Source organism: Sceloporus occidentalis, unplaced genomic scaffold (assembly GCF_023333645.1).
Source record: "Sceloporus occidentalis isolate IW3139 unplaced genomic scaffold, rSceOcc1.0.p SCAF_1, whole genome shotgun sequence".
In the NCBI taxonomy this organism is placed as follows: Eukaryota; Metazoa; Chordata; class Lepidosauria; order Squamata; family Phrynosomatidae; genus Sceloporus; species Sceloporus occidentalis.
The window spans coordinates 177,354,419-177,376,848 of NW_028316981.1; the positions used below are offsets into that span (position 1 = coordinate 177,354,419).

General features: G+C 43.6%; 1 protein-coding gene across 1 annotated transcript in view; it reads right to left on the reverse strand.

Annotated features, from left to right (window-relative positions):
- The window catches only part of ELK1 (ETS transcription factor ELK1), a 30,661-nt gene extending 12,008 nt beyond the window's left edge, over nt 1-18,653 (reverse strand). The window contains exons 1-4 of the mRNA XM_089483309.1: nt 18,196-18,653; nt 11,936-12,144; nt 7,417-7,842; nt 2,443-2,856 (exon numbers count right to left, since the gene is read on the reverse strand). Coding sequence (XP_089339435.1) covers nt 2,443-2,856; nt 7,417-7,842; nt 11,936-12,144; nt 18,196-18,244 — 1,098 coding nt within the window. The 5' untranslated portion in view covers nt 18,245-18,653. The remainder of the gene's footprint in view (nt 1-2,442; nt 2,857-7,416; nt 7,843-11,935; nt 12,145-18,195) is intronic.
- Between the last annotated feature and the right edge of the window lie 3,777 nt (nt 18,654-22,430).

The window sequence follows — 22,430 nt, forward strand, 5'->3', positions numbered from 1 at the left end:
ACTAACACTCATTCCACTTGCCTATTTTTATTTCTCTAACACTGAGAAGGAAGCAGGAAGGCTTAGCAAAACAGAAATTGGGACAGATGCATTGAGGGGGCAGAAACAACTGGACCTCCCAATATTCTTTCTTTCCATGGGTTTTAAAGGTCAGGGAGCACTTTCCTCCTTTGTGTGGCATATAGGATCCAAGTAGCTAAGGAGAAACATGTGACTGGGCTATAATCGACTTCTCCAATCTGGTGGCCTCCAGGTGTCTTACACTACAACTCCTATAATCTTCAGCCAACATGACTATTGCCCATATTGGCTGGAGTTGATGGGAATTGTTGTTGGTGGAGATGATGAGAGTTCCCAGGCTCCAGAGCTTGCTCCCACAGTAGGCTAGGCTGGCCTCTGCTCGGCTCTCCCATTTGCCAGCAGATAAAGATCTTTTAATTTAGATATTTGGCAAGTGCAGAAGAGTTTCTCTAATGAGGTTTGTATTCTACCTTTTTCATCCTTATGTTTCAAAAATGATTTTATACTGCTTTAAACTATAGGTGTTTAATACGATAGCTAATTTACTTGTTCTTTAACTTTTATTATAATCAGGTTTTCATTTGTAAGTTATTTTAACTTTGTATTAAGCTGCCTTGGGCTCCATATCAGGAGACTGTCAGAATATAAATACTGTTATTTATTTATTTATTTCATTTATATCCCGCTTTCTCCCTGGAGGGACCCAAGGCAGCTCACAGATAAGACTCTTAAAATTGCAATACAATTCAAAACAATTAAAATGTCTATATCCAATATAAAATCACATAAAAATATACACAAGTTAAAAAGCAGATTAAAACCCCACATGCTCCATAAAACTACCCGGCTATGAATTACATACAGAAAGCCTGCCGGCATAAAAATGTTTTTACTTGCCAGCAAAAGGCCAGCAGGGAGGGAGCCAGCCTAGCCTCCTGAGGAAGGGCATTCCAGAGGATGGGAGCAGCCACTGAGAAAGCTCTCTCTCATGTCCTCAACAGGCGAGCCTGTGATCTTGGTGGGACCAAGAGAAAGCCTTCTCCTGCAGATCTCAGGGCTCTCGCAGGTTTGTATGAGGAGATACAGGGCCTGGACAGACCGGCACTTCATGGCAGCCTGGGCCTGAACTAGGTCTGCGGTAGGGCAGAGCGTTCATACTTTCTAAATCCCTACTGCGTGGTGAGGGCACCATCTTGGTGCACCCCCATTTACACAGGGTGCGCCACGATGACGTCCGCCATGCACAGTGCCCAAATGGCACACTGCATGGAGGGCATCATAATGCCACGCTGCGGCAGTTATGGCACCCATTCTGCAGTGCAAAAAGAAGCCCCTTTTCAGGGCTTCTTTTTGAGTCGTGCACAGGCTGCAGCATGTGGTTGCCACAGCCTGCTTCCAGGGCAGAAAGGGGCAGTGTCTTTCTGTCAATCTGTCCAGCCCCAGTCTCTCAAATAGTCTAGACCCAAGCTGTGTAGGTCTTTATAGGTCATGACCAGCACTTTGAAATGTGCTCAGAAAGGAACAGGTAGCCAGTGGAGGTGTTTTAACACAAGAGTTATATACTCCCTGAAACTGGTCCCAGTCAGCATTATGGCTCCAGCGTTTTGAACCCACTGAAGTTTCCGGACAGTTTCCAAAGGCAGCCCCACGTAGAGTGTGTTGTAGTAGCGCAAACGGGATGTAATCAAAGCATGTGTCACTGTAGCCATTAAATTATTATATTTAATTAAATATAAATAAAGTAAAATAATTAATTAAGAAGGATCTGGAGAAAATGTCAGCTATAGGAAGTGGGTGCGCTTTGATTAAAAAAAACCCTTCCGTTTATATTGAAGATTATGCAGTACTCCTCTCTCTTTCAAATGTGTTGCTGTTGGATCTCTTTATAAAGGAGTGGGAAATGTGTGGACAAGGGATTTTGCAGCAGCAACTTGTCACTGAAGGAGAAACTATCTCTCCTTTACAACAGTCATTTTGTCAGTCTAACAATTCATTTAATGACAGGACCACTTTGAAATGGAAAGGTCAGGATAAGAGCTTGGAAATTTTGCCTTTGGTCTACAAGTCCCTGAATTCTGGACAAAATACTCAAAATATTATCAAGTAGTCTGTCAGAAAGGCCTTTTGTCATATCCAACAGTCCAGTATGACACACTACACATACATCTGGGTTACAACCTGAAGGTCCAATTAGCAGTACATAGGGGCCAAAAGCCTGAAATTGCCAATATCTACAAGATATATATGAATACCCGTTGTACAGTTATTAGGTAGTAGACAACAAAATGTTCCTGGGAAATGTGTAAACATCCCATTCAAATATTTGCAATCTTGGAAAGGACTGCTCAGTTCTAACCCACCCACCCACCCATCCATCCCCGTTCCGGGTTCAAAATGACACACAGATAAATGCAGTCTCACCAGTGCGTGAGTTGAAATAACCGTGGTCGGAGTCAAGGTACTCCCTGTTCCCCCAGGAGCCAGAAGGCTGTTCACAGCTGCATTCACTTTCTCTGGGGTCGGCAGTGAAGGGAGCTCCAGGACTTTGGGTTTCTTGCCTTTCTGGGGTTGTCCCTCGAGAGACACGGCCACTGGGCTTGGGGACTGAGCTTCCTCCTTCAGCACCCCTTCCCCTTCCTCTAGGGACACCTCAGGCTCCACGGTGACCTTCTCCAGGGAGACCTTCTCAGAAGGTAAGGTCTCCTCCTTGACTCCAGCATCCATGAGAACCAGCAGAGCAGCCGCCTCTTCTTCAAGGTCAAGGTTCTCCTCTACCTTCACCAGCACCTTCTCATCAAGGGTAGCCGTCTCCAGTGGGGTGGGCTCAACTATGACCTGGGCAAGCAGAAGAAAGAGAAGTGCTATGGAGTCATCACTTAGGCAGTCTCTCATATTGAACAATTTTCTCCCTAGAACTAAGGAAAAGGTACTTTTTTGGGGACAACTCCCAGAATCCCTGGGCATGTTTTTGTCCAAATATGTAACTTTTCCAAGCTTTACTGCATCCTCTGCAGACAGCCAGCCCTACTTTCAAGTAGCATTTCTCAACACTGTTCTGCTTTTCAGCAACACTTACCTGAGGTGAAATTTGTTTGCTCTGGTTTTCTTAGTGGTAGACCTCACAGAAATGTCTTTCCTGGCTCAGATCAAAAGGTCCGGCTTGGCTGAGGCTAGCTCAGCACTTTTATCTCAACACTTTCACAGAGACAAATGTTACTTCCCCTCCCTCCACCAGCCAAACCAGAGTGAATAGTAGAGAAATCAGCCAAGTTATATATGGCACATGAGAAGAAATTACTCAAAGCATCTTTCTCCATCTCCATCAAGAAAAGTTAGGATCATCCAAGCCATTATATTTCCCATCACTATGTATGGATGTGAGAGCTGGACAGAAGACTGCTGATGAAGAAAGTTGACAGAAAGAAAGTCAACTCATTTGAGATGTGATGCTGGAGAAGTGTGCTGAGGATACTGTGGTCAGCTAAAAGACAAACAAATAGATCCTGGAACAGATTAAGTCTGCAATCTACCTGGAAGTCAAGATGACAAAAATGAGACTACTGTATTTTGATCAGGCTAGTATTCAATTTCCTCCAGTAGCCTCTCAGATGCTAACTAGAGAAACATGGCTGTGTGGTTCATTCTCTTATCCATCCCCCAACATCTGATATTCACAAGTATATTGTATTGGGTTAAAGGAATGATGGAGCCCATAGGCAAGCAAATAAAACTGCTAGGAAGCTGACCAGGAACTTCAGTTGGAATTTCTTGACTATGCTTTATATTTGGTCAATATTTCAGATGTTGCCACTTTCAGACTTCCTTCTCCTTGCCTTGCCTTATTTTTTGCCTTCATCTGACAAATCCATTCTAAATCCAGTCATGTCTCTTTGCTGTGCCCTGACCTTCTGCCTCACATTTCTCCTTCCCTGCCTAAACACATCTCCTCAGCCCAAAATCCTACTACGTTAGTTATATTCCAAGAAGGCCCTTTCCCATTTCTTACAGCAGCAATAAATGTAGGAAATGCCTCCATTTTTTGATAATGAATTTATTTGCTTTATGGCAGTGGGGGGAATCATGAGGTCCTCCAGATGTTCTTGGACTGGATCCCCCAGCAGCCCCAGCCAGCACATTCTAGACTCTACTCTTTTTAAAGAACAAATTTACAGTAGTTCCCAAACTTTTGTCATCCAGATCTTTCAGCTCCCAGAATTCCTGGCTGTTGACCAAGCTGGCCGGGGCTTCTGGGAGATGAAGTCCAACACACATGGAGGGTCAAAGTTTGAGACTGTCTGGGCTAATTAGGTTTGAAAAGTTAGGGCTGTCCTGGGCCCTGAGAGTTCAACCAAGTTTGGGAACCACTGAGATAAAAGCTAAAATATGGAGACCTTTTTTGTGTCTTCAAATGCACCCTGATAGGCAAAACAGGAATGGTTGTGGTTTTTCAACGGAGTTGAAGACTATATTATTCAGGGAAGCATTCCCAGGCATTGTGTGATTGTTACCTGACTGTTATTTGATATTTGCTTTGATATGTGATATTTGATGTTTTTAATTTGTTGTTTGCTTATTTTATCTAATGCTATCTTGTATTATTATCTATTGTTTTATTTGTATTTTCTTATTATCCTGTAGAATGTATGCCATTGCCAGGTTTCATTTTAATTGATTTTTTAATTGTATGTACAGCGCTGTGTAAATCTACAGCGCTATATAAAGTTTAATAATAATAATAAATAAAACTGTACCGAGTTTTTAAAAAACAGAATAAAGACTTGATATTGTATGTGCGTGTTTTTTCTACCAGTCCAGAGGAAGGTCCTATAAAATGTTTTTAAAAACCAGAATAAATTACCTGGAATGGTAAACCAAGGCCTAAGAGATATATATATATACGCAGAGAGAAAATGCATTAGAAAAAAGGATAAATTACTAAATGAACAAATATACGCACAAATGAGCAGTAAGTAACTTATGTGCTGATATACAAAGTTATAGGCATTCCAAATAGCAATTAATACAGATAGTATCTTGCAATTTATATCATGGGTATGTTAATGCCAAAAAGCAGCAGGACAGCAAGATAAAGACAATCCAATATTTTACAATAATCCATTCTAGGGTCTTCTTCAAAAAGAAGCAGAATTAGGCTGCATCTGCACTGCAGAAATAATCCAGTCTGGCACAATTTTAACTGCTATGGCTCAATGCTACAGAATCTTGGGATTTTAGCATGTTGTGGCTCCAGAGCTCTCTGACAGAGAAGGCTAAATATCTCACAAAATTACAAATCCCAGAATTCCACTGCATCAACCTATGACCATTAAAAGTGGTGTCAAACTGCATTAATTCTGCAGTGCGGATGCAGCCTTAGTGGCATCATAATACAGTTGGACGAAAGCTTCCACAAAATAACTTTATCAAGTGAGCTACAAACATGATCACAGTAGGACAAAATATCTCTGTAGCTGGTAATTAATATTGGTACTGTGACTGCCTATATTGTTTTACCAATCAGAACATCTTGGTTTTGTTTATGGCCATTGTGTATATTTAGCTGATGCTATCGCTGCCTGGTCACCTGTTTTCTCTTGTGTGTGTTAAGCAAAGACAAGAGTGAAGAAAATAAAAACCCACCTATGCACTTGCTTTTCCCTTTCCTCCCCGACGGTGCTGCAACTGGGCCAGAAAGACCAGCAAATGGGCAGCCAGAACAAGGGAAAGGACATACTTTCTAACTGTCTTGATTTGCCAGGGACAGTTTCAATTAATCCTCTGCCATCCTACTTTTTCAGCTGCTTTTAAAATGTCTCAGTTTCTCACTCCTCCTCCCACTTTCCTACTTTGTCCTTAACCTATTTTGGTTGCTGCAAAACTAAGTCCAAGTGCACTCACTTAACCTTACAGGAGAAAAAGGAGAAGAGGTAGTAGAATTTTGCCCTTCCTAGTAGGTTCAGGCAAAAGCAAACTGCTGCAGCCTCTCCTAGTTTGTGTGTTTCTCCTCATCAATACCGTTTGGCATCTTGACCACATTTTGATGCTTCTTGGCCACAGATGTCCCAGTTTTCATCTGCGGAATGATGGAGGGTATGAAAAGAAGTGGAAATGGACCCATCTAGGGAGCAGGAACCCCTGTGGGCTCCACCAGGTTTACCACTCCTCAGTTATCACCACACAATAACTCCTTTGCTGAAACAACTTCACTGGCTACTCCTTTGTTTCCAGGTGCAATTCCAAGTGCTGGATTATAAATTACCTATACAGTTTAGGGCCAGACTGTCTGAAAGTTCCTATCTACTTATACAAAGTTACTCAGGTCCTAAAATCCACAGGGGAGAGTTTTCTTGTAGTCGCACCACTGTCAAGGTCCAACTGGGAAAGACACAGGAGACTGCCTTTTCAGTGGCTATTCCCAGGCTGTGGAATTCTCTGCTCTCCTCTTGTCAGTTGGCAAAGAGCTTTTTATTCAAACAGACATTTAATGATTAATTTGTCATAGGGAGTCCTTTTATTATGGAATGTGCATGCTGCATTTTTATCTTTATCGCTGTGTTTTTAAATGATTGTACACTTTTAAAAACTGAATAGTATTTCGATATGATAACTTGTTCAACTATGGTTTACCGGTAACTGTTTTATTATCAGGTTTTTAGCTTTATCTTGTTTTAGCCTTGTAAACCACACTGGATCTCATTCTGGGAGAAAGCTGGGATATAAATAAAATGAATAAACAACAAATAAGTAAGATTTAGAACATAACCCTAAGTCTTCCTGTTGTCCTTTTCCCTCCTCATCACCTTTCCCCTTTGTTTTGTGCCTTTTTAGAATGGAAGCCTGAGGACAGAGACTGTCTTTGTCTCCTTTTGTTGTTGGTGTTGTGTGCCTTCAAGTCGTTTCTGACTTACGGCAAGCCTAAGGTAAATATAGCACAAGGTTTTCTTGGCAGAATTTTGTTCAAAATGTTTTCCTTCCTCTGAGGCTGAGGGAATACAACTTGTCTAACATCAACCAGAGGGTTTCCAGGGCTGAGCAGGAATCTGAACCCTGATCTCAAGAGATGTAGTACAATGCTAAAACTACGACACCATGCTGGCTCTCTTCTATGTCCTTTTATTGATTAATAAAGCTGCTCTGAGAGACTATTAACCTACAAAGTTGGGCGTGAATACAATAAACACAAAAATATAGACACTCCAAATGAGGGGCTTACATGGTCTCTGGCTCTATGAAGCTCTGGCTCTGTTTCACCACCATGGTCTCAGTCCTTTAAAATAGATGGTAACCATGCCATTCTGCCCTTCCAACTCAATATTATGCAGATCTCTTGACACCATTCGTACAGTAGGAAACCAAACGTTTCCACCAGCCCCTGAAGCTGCTGGTGTGACTTACCTGGAGGGAGTCTGGAGATTCCTCTGCTTCCTCAATGCTGATGTGCAACTGTGGCAGATCCTCCACAGGAGCCAAGGAAGGGGTCGGTGGTTCTGTGGGGGCAGTTGGGGCTGGCACCGCAGGCAAGAGCTCAGTCTCATGGCGAGAGGCTCGCCCAGCAGGTGAAGGAGCCTGCAGCGACTGGATGGTGAATGTGGAATAGAGCCCAGAGCGCATATATTCATTCCGACTGCTGCGTGGGGTGCCTGCACCTCCACGTGGGGCTTTGGATGGTCCAAAGGCTCCATCACCCACTTTGGTTTCACTCTGGATCTGTTCAGGCCTCTTGGTTGCTCCATCTTCCTTCACACCTTCCATGCTGGAGAGTTCCGGGTAAGAGACAAACTTGTAGACAAACTTCTGCCCACTGACTTTACGGATAATATTCTGAAACATAGAGAGTAGTAAAATTAGAGCAGCCAAAGATGCAATAGCTGAGTGACCTTTTTGGCCTACTGAACAGCCTCTGTCTGTAATATTATCTAGGAAAGGAAACTTAGGGAAAATGGCTAATGCGTCAGGGCTGATCGTAGTGTTTGGCAGAATGAGCTGACCTCCCCAAGCAGCATCTCCTGGGGAGCAGAAACAACAGCCCATGGTCCTTCCTCCTTGTTGCAGGACAGACGTGTGTATGCCACACCTGCCAACTGTCCTGATTTGGAAGAGACAGTCTTGATTATTCCTTTGCTATCCCACTTTTTCCGTTGCTTTCAAAATTAGATTGGAGAGGACAGGGCAATCTTGTCCTTCCCAGTAAACTCAGGCAAAAGCAAACCGCCACAGCCTCTCCTAGGTTGTTAGTAACTATTACCATCTTGACCATACTTTGAAGTTGCTTGGCCATATGGGCCCCAGTTTTCATCTTTGAAATGTTGGGGAGCATAGTATGCCATACGGTTTACTAATGGCTTGGTAAATTAACCTGTTACTTCAGATGCAGTGGACAGTGCTAACCCATTGTGACTTTAAATTGTGATTCAATGCTATCCAGTTGAATTTGATATACGGACAGGGTGGTTGCCTCAGGCAAAACTATGTATCCCAGAACCTGCTAGACTTCACACATAGGTGGTTATCTGCCCTGCTCACTGCACTGATTATGACTTTGTGCTAAACATTTTGTACACTTTTTAAAAAAGAAAATCTGACAAAATTACATGCCACACTATAAAGTCGGCCCTCCATATCCGTAGATTCAAGCTTCTATGGCTTGAAAATATTTTTCAAAATATAAATTCCAAAAAGCAAACGCTGATTTTGGCATTTTATATAAAGGACACCATTTTACTACCCTACTGTATATAATGGGATTGGAGCATCCACAGATTTTGGTATCCACAGGGGATCCTGGAACCAAGCCCAGAGGGTACCAGAGGCCCACTGTACTCAATTTTGGTACCTGGAAAAGGAGAATTGCTAGACCTCAATAAATTATCAAGGTTGCTTGTATATATGGTTGTTTGGTTGGTTGATTTAATGTGATTTATCTGATTTTGGGGGAGGGACAAGATTGAAGTTCTACCCAGCTACTGAAAACCTGAGGGTGAGGACAAACACAGTCTTTAAAGCAAAGGTCACCATGGATCTCTACGTGCATGCTTTCCTTCTGCCACTGCACTATGTATATCAGGCATGTATTCTGCCAAGTCAAAGCCAGGAAATAGATGCTTGGATCATTACCATCTAAGTCTCACCATAACATTTCAAGCATCCTCTTTTTATATCCCACACTTAATATACAGTACATCTCAGGTACAGTTACAGGTTTACCCTCCATCTTATAGGGGGAGAAATGGAAGCCTTTTCAAAACAGTTGTAAAACTATTCCTGTGTGTGGACCTGAAGAGGACAATCAAATACATCCGTCTATGCTGTTCACAGCCAGCTTTGCTGAAACAGTCCTCCCCTCCTTCCTCCACCCCAGATCAGCCCTGAGGAGAGAAAAAAATCAGTTACAGCAGAGAAACACCTTTGACAAGTGGACTGATGGTTAAAATTGTCTTAAGTGTTCACTTTATGGGAGTCATTCATGAGAAGTTTTTTGATAGAGAAAGCTCTCCTCTGTGTCTTGAATGTAAACACCATTAGAGCTTAGGGATGATGAAAGGCCAATATATGTCTATAGAAATAGCCATTTGAGACAGAACAGGAAGGCCTAAATACTCTAAGGGCACCAGCTCCCCATCTGATCTTGGAAGCTAAGCAGGCTCAGCCCATGTTAGTACTTGGATGGAAGACTGCCAACAAATATGAGATGTTGTAGGCTGCATTTCAGAGGAAGGAACTGGCAAAAACATGTCTAATCCTTGCCTAAGAAAACTCTATGAAATTCATGGGGTTGTCCTAAGTCAACAGATGACTTGAAGGCATGCACACCCACAGTCCTATGCATGTTTATATCACTTGCACTTGGATATTCCAAAGAGCCCTGGTGGCACAGTGGTTAAATGCCTGTACTGCAGCCACTCACTCAAAACCATAAGGTGGCAAGTTCAGTACCAGCCAAGGACTTAAGCTCGACTTAGGCTTGCATCCTTCCAAGGTCACTAAAACGAGTACCCAGCTTGTTGGGGTCAATTAGCTTACAGTTGTAAACTGCTTAGAGACTGCTTAGGTGGTATGAAGTGGTATATAAATGAAGCTGCTATTGCTATATTCAATCCATGGTTGTTATTCCACACTCTCCTGCCTCCCAGTTCTTCTTTATCAGAGCCTGGAAATCCTGGTGTTAAGGCTAATCTGTTATTCTTAATGTTAATTCAAAATGAATGAATTAATGTTAATCCTTTTAATTAATGCTAGAACATTACTTCATTAGGTGGATCAGTCATATCACGTCAGTGATGCATTACTTTGCCATGTTTTTAAAAATCAATTAAAATGACTAAACATGCCCCAAATGGCCAACCTCACTCAGACATTACCAGTTAATGAATTAAAGTAATGTAAAATTATTAGTAATGGTTGGTGACACTGGTGGAGGTTCTTCCCAAAACCAAAACAATGTCACCATAGATAACTCGCATTATCACTGCACAGAGGAAGAAAAAGGTAAATCTTCCTGCACTAGAATCATAGGGTTGGAAGAGCCATCCAGTCCAACCCCTGCCATGTAGGAATCAAAGCATCCCCGACAGATGGCCATCGAGCCTCTGTTTAAAGACCTCCAAGGAAGGAGACTTCACTACACTCCGAGGAAGTGTGTTCCACTTTCGAACAGCCCTTACTGTCAGGAGGTTCACCATAATCCAAGCATATGCACCAAACACAGAGGTAGCAGAACAAGAAATCAAAAATTTCTACGACAGAGTCCGGACGAAATTGGGCTAGGTTCAAGAAATGAAGCAGAACAATTGAAACAGTATTTTAACGTATTGACATTTTAAAAAATAACACTTAAAATACATATTACATATGAAATATGGCACACCTAATTGTATCTTGTGGTGGTGGTGTGTGCTTTCAAGTCATTTCCGACCTATGGAGACCCTAATGCGAACCTATCATGGGGTTTTCTTGGCAAGATTTGTTCAGAGGAGATTTGCCAATGCCTTCTCCTGAGGCTGTGAGCATGTGACTTGCATGTGACTCCAGTAAACAAGGGGTTTTCATAGCTGAGTTGGGATTCAAGAGTTGTAGTCTAACACTCAAACCACTACACCATGTGCATCTACCCTAGTCAGTTAAGATCCAAGGCCTGTTTAAATAGGAAGGTTTTTGCCTGCTGGCAAAAAGATAACAAAGAGGGGGCAAATCAAATCTCCCAAATAAATAAGGGGTTCCAAATAACACCCCCAAAGTTTCCAGTGAATTCTCTCATTCATTGCTGATATTGTAGCAACTTTAAGACTAACAGAAAGACCAAGGTTGTTAACATGAGCTTTGGTAGACTTCAGCCTACTTCCTCAGATGCATTCAAGAAGTAGTCTAAGGTCTACTGTTAGTCTCAAAGGTGCTACAAGATCCCTTTGCATACTGATTTTCCAGACTAACATGGCTACACCTTTGAACTGCTAACTGAGGCTACACCATTGAACTGCTAACTGATGGTGGACAGGTGGAAAAAAGGAAAACAAAGATTATAGGATTAATCCCAAGGCTAGTGTGCACTGGGATTGGTGTACATTTTGCCCATTCGCATTGGCGGTTGTTTTCACTTTCCTGCACAAATTCACATCTATTTGCATTTATTCACCCTCAATCTGCTGAAAATGTGCAGCTGTCCAAATGCATGTGAAGCAGACAGTCATACATGCGATAATGCGGATTTCTGTGAATTTCAGTGGATATTCAGGTAAAAACCATGAAGCCTTTTTCCAAGGAGTTTAAGGAGATTTTTGGGGGAACGGGGTGCAAAAGACCTGAACTTCTGTGCATCCCATAAAGCTGGATCATGTTCTATTCAACTGGAATAGGAGTATTTTAAACATATAGACTATCCCACAGTCTTCTACATGGGAGATGCAAGAAAGCTTCCTACCTTGTCATAATAGTAACGCAGGGCCCGACTCAGCTTGTCATAGTTCATATTGGTTTTGTTCTTTCTCAGTCCCCACAACCGTGCAACCTCTTCTGCATCAATCAACTTGAACTCCCCATCGTTAGAGGTCCATGAGATGAGATGCCCATTGCTTTGCTGCTCCAACAACTGCAGCAGGAACTGCCACAGAGTGACTGAGGGATCCATGACTAGAAGAAGAGAGAAAGCACAAAGGAGAGAGAGAAGAAAAGAGGGAGAAAACAGACAACTCAGTAATACTGGATCTTAACGCACGTCCCTTGGAGATAACAGGGCCAAGTTTGGGCATCTGCAGAATCAAGCGATCAAGGAGGGATGGAGAAACTTCGGCTTTCTCTGTGCTGTGCACTACAACTCACATGATCACCTATCATAAGCTATACTGGCTAGGACCTCTGGAGTGGAAATCCAAAAGAGCTGGAGGGCCAAAAGTTCCTATACACGAATATGGTTGGCCCTCCATATTCACACATTTTTATGCATGGATTCAACTAACCACAGCTTGGTTATTCCAAAAATATACAAATTCCCAAAAGCAAACCTTGAATTTGCTGTTTTATATAAGGGTCACCATTTTATTATCCATTATATATAATGGGACGAGCATCCAAGGAGCTTGTTATCCACATACAGTCCTGGAACTAAAGCTCAGCAGATACCTAGAGCCTGCTGTATAGCTTTTCTCATTGGGGCAGGGTTTATGAAAACACATGCAGGCTTTCATGGTTAGCATCCATAGTTTTCTGTGGTTTTCTGGGCTATGTGGCCCCATTCCGGAAGGGTTTATTCCTGACTTTTCACCCGCATCTGTGGCTGGCATCCACCCTCTGAAGATGCCAGCCACAGATGCAGGCAAAATGTCAGGAATAAACTCTTCCAGAATGTGTCCACATAGTCTGGAAAAAACAGAGAAAACTACATACAGGTTGAGTCTATCCAAAATGTGTGGGACCAGAAGTGTTTGGGATTTTGGAGGTTTTTGCATTCAGTATTTGCATAATGAATATTTGCATATATACAATATACATATCTTAGAAATGGGCTCCAAGTCTGAACATGGAATCCATTTATGTTTTGTATTCACCTTATACACATAGCCTGAAGGTAATTTTATACACAATATTTTTAATAATTTTTGAGCATGAAACAAAAGTTGTGCACATTGAACTATCAGAAAGAAAGGTGTAACTATCTCAACCACCTGTGTGGACAATTCTGGAATATTTTAGATTTCAGAATTCCAGATATAGGAGATTTAACCTCACAGAGGCAAAAGGCAGGTCACAGAAAAGTCTGGGCTGCCCTATTTTTTCTTTTCCATATGCAAGGAATTTTATTTTTATTTTTTTTTTAATTTCTATTGGGGAGCATTCAGTCACAGATTTCCCCCACTTGCATCCTGAAATAGTACAGCGCAGGGAAGTGTTACTACTTGATAAGGCTATATGTATAATGCCATTATCATAACCACTCCTGCTTGTTTATGCTCTTTGGTTCTGTCTAGGAGTGCCATAAACTTGGCTCAGCCACTTGGGAGACCCATGATGCTGGCGGTTTAAGCACACTATTACTACAGAGCTTCTCTATGATGTCAGCCCTACCATTAGGCAGAATAAACTCGCACCTTCAGAGCACAGACTTATGGTGTCACCAAAGGCCAACAAATTCTTAGCTGAAGATGCCAGCCACAGATACTGGCGAAATGTCAGGAATAAACTCTTCTAGAACATGGCCACATAACCTGAAAAACCCACAAAAAACTAAAAATTCTCTGCTATTTTTTACTGTTACATATTTACTGCCTGGAATGCAGAGAGGTGATTGTGGGGCTTCCTTCCTCAGGTGTCAAAATCACTTGACTGGCTTTGGGTACTAGGCTTGCTGACTCAGGTGAGTGGCAGCAGTGGAGCGATAATTGCTCCTTCGTCCTAGGGATCAAAATATCCACAAGGAATTATGTGGAAAATGTGACTTTGGATATGATGGCAGTCTTCAGTTTGAGATACCCTGTTGACTCAAACAATTGCGATCTCGGGACTTCCAGAAGGAAATGTAATGACAGTTCAATTCTAAGTGCTGCTAGAGCTCAAAATGTCACACTGAAGCATCAGACCCCTCAGATATTGAGAAAGCAGTACCACTGACACCTTTCCTAATGTTCAGCTGAGTATTCTTTTCTGGGAGCAGCAAATTAGGGAGGCTGTAACTGTAGCTGGCCTTCAGCAGTGAAGTGACCACCGGTGACAGTTCAAAGCCCTGCCTGTAAACACACTTCCTCACTGGCATAACCAGGTTGCAAGCTTCACCCTTCGTCAGATAGGTATGGAACATCTGCTAATCCATTCAGATGTGCCCTCTTGCTACAAATATAGTCCTGACCCAGTTCTTGAGAATAATGATACACCTTGTGCTGCAGTAAACCTATTAGAGCAAAAACAATAGATTACAAGGGAACACACATCATTTGGGTGAACAATACCCTCCCTCTCTGATGTAGACTTTATAACAGAAGCAGTAATACTCTCCCACCCATCCACCCTGCCTCTCCTCGCCATCTTTCTCAATTTTACTCCCACTCCTACCTGAGAATGAAAAAAGGGGCAATTAGCACTGGACTCAAAATGGGTCCGAAAACCCAATGTAACATATACAGGCCTGAATTCTATTGTTAATCTGAATTAGAACAGATCCACTGGATCAGTAGGATTTACCTATATGTTGACTCTCCATTCAACAATTGCTTCAATGGATCTCCTCTAGTTTGGACAAACCAATTGGATTCAGGCCAGAGGCTCCCTCTTAATTTCGGATAGGGGAATTGTTCCAAATACCCTGAAATACAACTTAATACATCTGCCAATGGTCCTATTAAATACAGAACAAGAAACTGTGCTCCTTCAGTTTAGACCCACCTCCACCACACACACATATACATAGAAAGAGAGAATGAGTAAAAGAGAGAAAGGCTGAGAGAGAGTCAGGACATTCCTGAACAGAAATTGGCACTCCTTATACAAAAAAGAGGCTTTTAACATGATAGATAGATAGATAGATAGATAGATAGATAGATAGATAGATAGATAGACAGACAGACAGACAGACTTCACCCATCTGAACAAGCACCAAAATGTCAAAGAGGAAAAGGGAGGAAATGACACCAATGTACATTATGCTTTATAAAAGGCTGGGGAACATGTGATTTTCTAGATGTTGCTGGATTACAGCTTCAATGGCTCTTTACTATGCTGGTTAGGGCTGATGGGAGCTGCAGTCCAACAACAGCTGAAGAGTCACATGTTCCCTCTCCCCCCCCTCCACTTTCCAGTGTAGCATAGTAATGTATAATCTGAGAGGAGAGGAAAGGAGGGTGGCAAGGAATGTAAGCAAGTAAAGGCAGATACATATCTAGGCTTAGTTTATGGAGAACATGAGAACTAAAGAGTTAAGCCAAAGGATTCATGGAAGAGGTGGGGTTTTAGGAGGGATTTGAAGGAGGTGGTAGAACTGTATAGGTGCCTTGAGAGGAAGTTCCAGAAATAAGTGGCTGCAAGGAAGGAAAGGGCATAAGCATTTAACTGCTGCTGTTCTTGGCTTTGCATTCATTCCTAATGTCAATGTGAACGTATCTTGACATTACAATGCATATATGCGCACATATATGCTTAGGCGGTATGAAGCGGTATATAAATGAAGCTTGTTTATATATGCACACTAGGAGCCATTGGCATTGAAGAATCAGATAGCATTGTGAGGGACACATTTACTGGCGGCATCTAATGAGGGATGAGCTGAGCTGAGCTGTTCCACAAAATAACAGAACGAGACTGTCCTACACCAAAGAGGTTGTGGAGTTAAGCATGCATAGACTGCATACTAGAGGCACAACCCATACAAGGGACAAGGAAGCTAGAAACATGCCTTATGGATACATACAGAAGACCAAAGACCAAATAAGTGGGAAGAACAAGATGCTAGTTAGAAAATATAATGGACAACTGAAAACTTGTGTCGCCTAGTTACAGACTGTAAGCCACAGTTATTCCTATCCTGGTCATAGGCCTCAAACAGTGGTTAATAACTAAAACAGAAGAACAGACATACAAGTTATTCCCTCTGTTGAAAATTTAGGCTTACTTGATCTAAAGTCGGGGAGAATAAATGAAAAGATACTTTTACAAACCAGACTGGGAAGTACTAAAGTAAAAAAAGAAAAGAAAAAAAGACTGTATAAGGAACAACAGCAGTGTATTGAAATGTGTTATATGTGACAATTTTTATAATATTTGTAAATTTTTATTACAGTGTGCCCGTGTCATAAGCGGGTACATTTTACACGGCTTTCAGCATAGGCTGAAAGCCGCACGGGAAGAAGGGGCGGCGTGTCTCATAGGGACGAATGGGGTGTGTGCCCGTGGCGTGCCACCACACCGCCATATCACCGCATGCACGAGCCCTGTTCATTTAAATGGGCCTCAAGCATAGGCAGTATTTGCTTTATGTGGGGGAGTCCAGAACGGATCCCCCGTGTAAAGTAAGGGTGTACTGTACTAATATTCGCTGTTATAAAAATAAAGTACAGTGTGCCCTTGTTATCCGCTGGGGTTTGGTTCCAGGACCCCACCATGGATACCAAAACCCATGGATGCTCAAGTCCCACTGAATACAATGGCATAGTAAAATGTTGTCCCTTACATGAAATGCTAAAATCAAGGTTTGCTATTTGGAATGTATACCTTTTTTGAATATTTTCAAGCTCTGTATGGTTGAATTCGGGGTAAAGAATCTGTGGAGACAGAGGAATGACTGTATTAAAAAAAAGAAGTTACTCCCTTTGCCCTAGAAGGCCTTTGCTTTTATCCCAGCTGTACTTGGGTGTCAGCTGTAGATCCTTGACCTGAAAGAAAACACTCTGCACATGCTCAGAGGTCTGACCTGGCAAAATCTGAATCTCATTTTTGTCTTCATTTCTGTCCTAGCTTCTTTTTGACAAACACACCCATCCAAAAACAACTACCCTTGGTGTCTATACCCTTTGAATTTGAACTGATCAATGTCCTAGCATAAGGAGGGGTCCTGTCCGGGACATCCCTGCTTTCCAGACAGGGAGAACATCCAAGGGTTTGCTGTTTGTGACTTTGAAGAAAAGGTCTGCCACAAATCTGAAAGAGAAGAGCTGCAAGGATTGAATGAAGAACAGGCTTATTCGCCCACTCACTTCTCTCCTCCTCCTCGTCCCCTGCCACAGTGAATCTCTGGATTTGGCCTAAAGAAAGGATTTTCTGCCACTGGATTTAATGCAAAACCCCATCAAATACTAATCTGGCTGTGGATGCAGATAAGGGAGACAGTGAGGTAAACTGGGAGAGGCAGAAAGCTTGGGGTAGGGATGGGGCAGGTGGAAAGGAGGAGTGTCTTGGAGGATAGGTAGGGGTCGGGTCCAGCATTATCTCTGGGGTGAAAAACCGGATACAAGGAGACCCTAATAATCATCAAAAGGCAACCAGCTTTTGCAGGAAGGAAATGGGAGTCCCATTTCTGGAATCCCCACAAGGTGGACAAGGATATCATCTCTCCTCTTTGGATCTCAGGGCTCCACTGTATGATCAGCAAATGGACCCTCAAGACTCCCCCCCCCAATATCAGCTGTAATGGTGGGTGGCTGGGTCTGAAAGCCTCTTCTGTCCAAAGATCTAAGGGACGGGGGAGTTGAATGGGTGCCTTGTCCCTTTCAGCATCCTGGGAGGGGTGGGGGGTGGGATGCAGGGTTCAACACCCAGGATGGTGGTGTTGCCTGCGTTTCCCACACCAGAACCACTTGCGAGGAAAAGCAGGAACCACTTAAGTCAGGAAGGGGGACTTGAGAATCTGTCCACACTGCAGATTTTAATCTGGTTTGACACCCTTTGACTAGCTGTGGGATGGAATTCTGGTGCATGGTAGCCTTTGGGGCTGCAACTAACTCCCATGCCCAGGATCCCATGGCATCATGGAACGTGAGAAGTCCATTGTCAATAGGTAGATTCAGAAAACAAAACCTGGTGACTATTTTGTACTGTCCTTATCTTGTACATGACTTGTCACAAAAATGATAGATAGATAGATAGATAGATAGATAGATAGATAGATAGATAGATGGATAGATAGATAGATTGACAGACAGATCCAGCCTGGACAGTTCCCTCTGTGTGCCTCCTGGCCCTCTCCATCCTCTCTCTACTCACCTGTCAGCATGGCAGCAGCAGCCCCAGAGCCAGACCCAGGGGGCTCCATGGGGTGGGCAGGGACCCCCAGCTCTGTCCCTGCCAGGGTCAGGGTCACCAGCAGGGGGGCCCAGTCCTCAGTCCTGGGGGGTGGTTGGGGGGTGAAGTCTTCCTCTTCTGTCTTGTGGGGGGGGGGGTGGAAGAGAGAGGGCTCTCCCTGGCCCTCCTTCCTTGGCCCTTCCTTCCTCAGCAGGACCCTTCTTTGCAGCCTATCTCTTTCTCTGTGTCTCTCTCTTGGCTCAGCGTGGGTGGCTCTGTGGGGGGAAGGAAGGAAGGGAGGAAGGGAGAGAGAGGAAGGAAGGAAGGAAGGAAGGAAGGAAGGAAGGAAGGAAGGGGGAGAGAGTGAGGGAGCTGACCCACTCCCCTTCCTCTCCTCCTCTTCTCTTCCTCCTCTTCTTCTCCTTCTTCTTCTACTTCAGTGTCTCCTTCCTCTGTTCCTTGGCTGGAGATGCAGCAGCAGTGACGGCCTTGTCACATGGAGCAGCTGAGAGGAGGAGCCCCAGCAGCAGCAGCAGCAGCAGCAGCAGCAGCAGGAGGAGGAGGAGGAGGAGGAGGCCTGGCTTGCTCTTCTCTCCCCTCAGCCAGGGTTGAGGAGGAGGCAGAGAAGGGGAGGATGGGTCTGCTGCTGGTCCCCTCCTGAGCTGAGCCAGGGCATGCTGGCCAGAGGTTAGGAAAGAAATAGCAACCTCTCCTCCTTTTCCAGGACCTAGTCCTCCATCTCAGCCTTCTTCCTGTCCAAGAGGAAGACTTTCAAAGTGTCCTCCATCCTGAGATGGCGAAGAAGGAGGGGGTTCTATTTATACAGGGTCCTCCTTCTTTTCCAGGACTTGTTCCTCCATTTCAGCCTATTGTCCGGGGGGTGGAATTCCAAAGTGTCCTCCATTTTGAGATGACCAAGAAGCATAGGTTTATAATTATATAAGATGACCAGTGGTCCTCCTCCTTTTCCAGGACAAGTCCTCCATTTCAGCCTACTATTCTAGGGGAATTTCCTAAACATCCACCATTCTGAGCATGATTTTTAAAATGCCTGGGTTTCTATTTATGCAGGGTTATCAGAGGTCCTCCTCCTTTTCCAGGACCTGTCCTCCATTTCAGCCTTCTTTCAGTCCAGGAGGAATTCCAAAGTGCCCTCCTTCTTGAGCATGGCTAAGGAGGAGCAGGGGTTTTATACTTAAGTGTTTTTAGCTCCTCCATTTTACTGTCCTCCATTTTGTTGTGGTGCCTTGTCCTTCTTTGCAATGAGGACATCTGGTCACCTTGTCCTTGGGCTGCATCCACACTGCAGTAATAATCCAATTTGACACCACTTTAACTGCCATGGCTCCATGCAATGGTATTCTAAGAATGATATTTTGTGGCGGCTGCTGTGGTGCCACAACAAATTACAGTTCCCAAAATTCCATAACATGGAGCCATGGTAGTTAAAGTGGTGTCAAACCGGATTCTTTCTGCAGTGTGGATGCATATCAAGGACAGGGTAACCAGGTGACAAGGTTCAAAGATATAATAGCTGTGTGAGTCTGTGGAATCAGTATGTAGAGATCTTGCAGCACATTTGAGACTAACTGAAAGAAAGAAATTGGCAGCATGAGCTTCCATAGGCTTCAGTCTACTTCCTCAAATGCATTAGTAGACTACTAAGTTGATCATGCGAGGGTAAATGTGGAGTTTAAACAGTGATTAACTTGGGAAAATCATGCAATTAAAACATGATTAAAAGGAGATTACCACAAGAGCCATTATCCCATGAATAACCAGGCAATAAACAGTAAAACGTCATACACAGGAAATTCCCGTGAATGATTTGCTGCTGTTTCTTGCCTGGTTATTCACGGGATAATGGCACTTTAATCACATTCCATCTTGACGTTGTCTGAAAACCGTTAGCGCAATTGAGGGATTATCAGGTTAATCACGGGATAATAGCTCTTTGAACATGACATTGTGTGAAAACCATTAGCACAATTGTGGGATTATTATGGTTAATCACCATTTATACTTCCAATTGTCCCCCGTGTGATAAACTCCTAAGGGGATTATCACACAGAGGCACTTACCATCGGTAAAACGTTGGCAAAATGTTCCTGAAGCACGAAGGTGTGATAGTGCGTCACGCTTCTAAAACATCATTGAGGCATGACGGTGTTCATGGAGCAGCCATTTTTTGAATGGAAGATCCCGTTATTCAAAAAATGACTGCTCCACGAACATTTCATCAATGGGACAGAAGGACACCTCAATGACGTTTTAGAAGCGCGACACGCTTTCACACATTCGCGCTTCAGGAATGCTCCAGGAACATTGTGCCCACTGTAAGGCTCCATGTGATAAGCTCCTATATCTATGAAAGCTCATGCTGTCAGCTTCTTTCTGTGTCCTGGAAATGGAGGGCATCTAGTCATCTTGAGGACAAGGCCCCTCAAAACGGAGGACAGTCAAGAGAAATGGAGGGCATGACCAAAAGAAAAGCTAAAAAGAATTATACAGTGGACCCATAGTATCCACTGGGGTTTGGTTCCAAACCAAAATCCGTGGATGCTCAAGTCCCATTAAAGACAATGGCATAGTAAAATGGTGTATCTTATATAAAAGGGCAAAATCAAACTTTGCTTTTTTGGAATTAATATTTTTTTTAAAATATTTTCAGACCACGGATGCTTGAATCTGTGGATGAAAAGTCTGTGGACATGAGGGTTGACTGTAAATGTCAATTTGTGCTTCTCAGTCATGCTCAGAATGGAGGACGTGTTAGGATTCCTCCTGGACAGAAGGTTGAAATGGAGGGCATGTCCTGGAAAAGGAGGGCATCTGGTCATTATGAGGACAAGGCACCTCGAAATGTGGGACAGACAAGAAAAATAGCAGACCAGGACCAAGGAAGAGCTAAAACACCCCTAGAAAGATAAATTCATGCATGGAGGGCATGTCCTGAGAAAGGAGGATCCCTGGTTCCTTCCTGAAGATGAAGAGGAGGAAGAGGATTCATGACTCTTGACAGCTGAGCTTCAGTGGTCTCCTTCCTGGCCTGGCAATTCCTGTGGCCTTTTGGGGACTGCTGCTGCTGTTTCTGGCACTGGGCTCTCTGCTGTCGCCAGCCCACGGCCTCCTTTCGCCCCCTTGCCATCCTTTGCGCGCCCCTACGGTTGCCACAGCAACAAGAGATGGAGGAGATGAAAGAGATGATGGGGGTGGAGGGGAGAAATAAGGTTGCTGCCATGGTAACCTCTGCCCCCCCCCCCATAGGACCATCAAGGGTCTCCACCGAGGCCTCTCAGGCCCCACTCCATCAGTTACTATGAGGACCAGGATGTGGGATAGAGGGAGGACTTTTTGCCCTCAAGGGGGCGCCACTTGCATCAGGAAAAAAGCCTGCCCCCCAAAATGCCACCAGAGGCAGATGTGTGGCATCAAACACCACCTCGGGTACTCTTAAGCGTTATTGACTTATGGCAAACCTATCACAGGTTTTTCTTGGCAAGGTTCTTCAGAAAGAAATAATGCATTGCCTTTCTTTGAGGCTGAGAGACTGTGACTTGCCCAAGGTCACCCAGTGGGTTTCCATGACCGAGCTGGAAAATTGAACTCAGGTCTCCAGAGTCCTAGTCCAGCACTCAAACCACTATGCCAAGCTGGCTCCACTTTAGGAAAACTTCTGTATTACACATACAGCCTGCATCTGCGTACAAGCGTGGGGCTTATACCCGCCTACCCTACAGGCCTGCTGTCAACACCAAACATAACAGAGGTAATATTTGTGATAGGACTTCAGTGAGAATTCAGGCTGCATTCCTCTGTGTTTACCAGGAAATCATCCTTCTGAAAAGACATGCGCAAGATTGGGCTGTTCATCCTCAAACCTGAAAAATATCAAGTACAGCTAGACAGAAAGTTGTTGTTGTGTGCCTTCAAGTCATTTCTCTCTTAAGGCGGCCCTATCATGGGGCTTTCTTGGCAAGATTTGTTCAGAAGTGGTTTACCATTGCCTTCCCCTGAGGCTAAGAGCATGTGACTTGCCCTGTGGAGTTAAGCATAGAGCATATTTCTTCAACTGAACAACTTCATAGTATAGATGGTACACATGAAGTTTCAGAGCAGAAGTGGAGATACTATGATCTTTCAGATGTTCCTGGACTGCAGCTTCCCCTCCTATCATCCCTGACCACTGGTCATACTTGCTGGGTGGGGCTGATGGT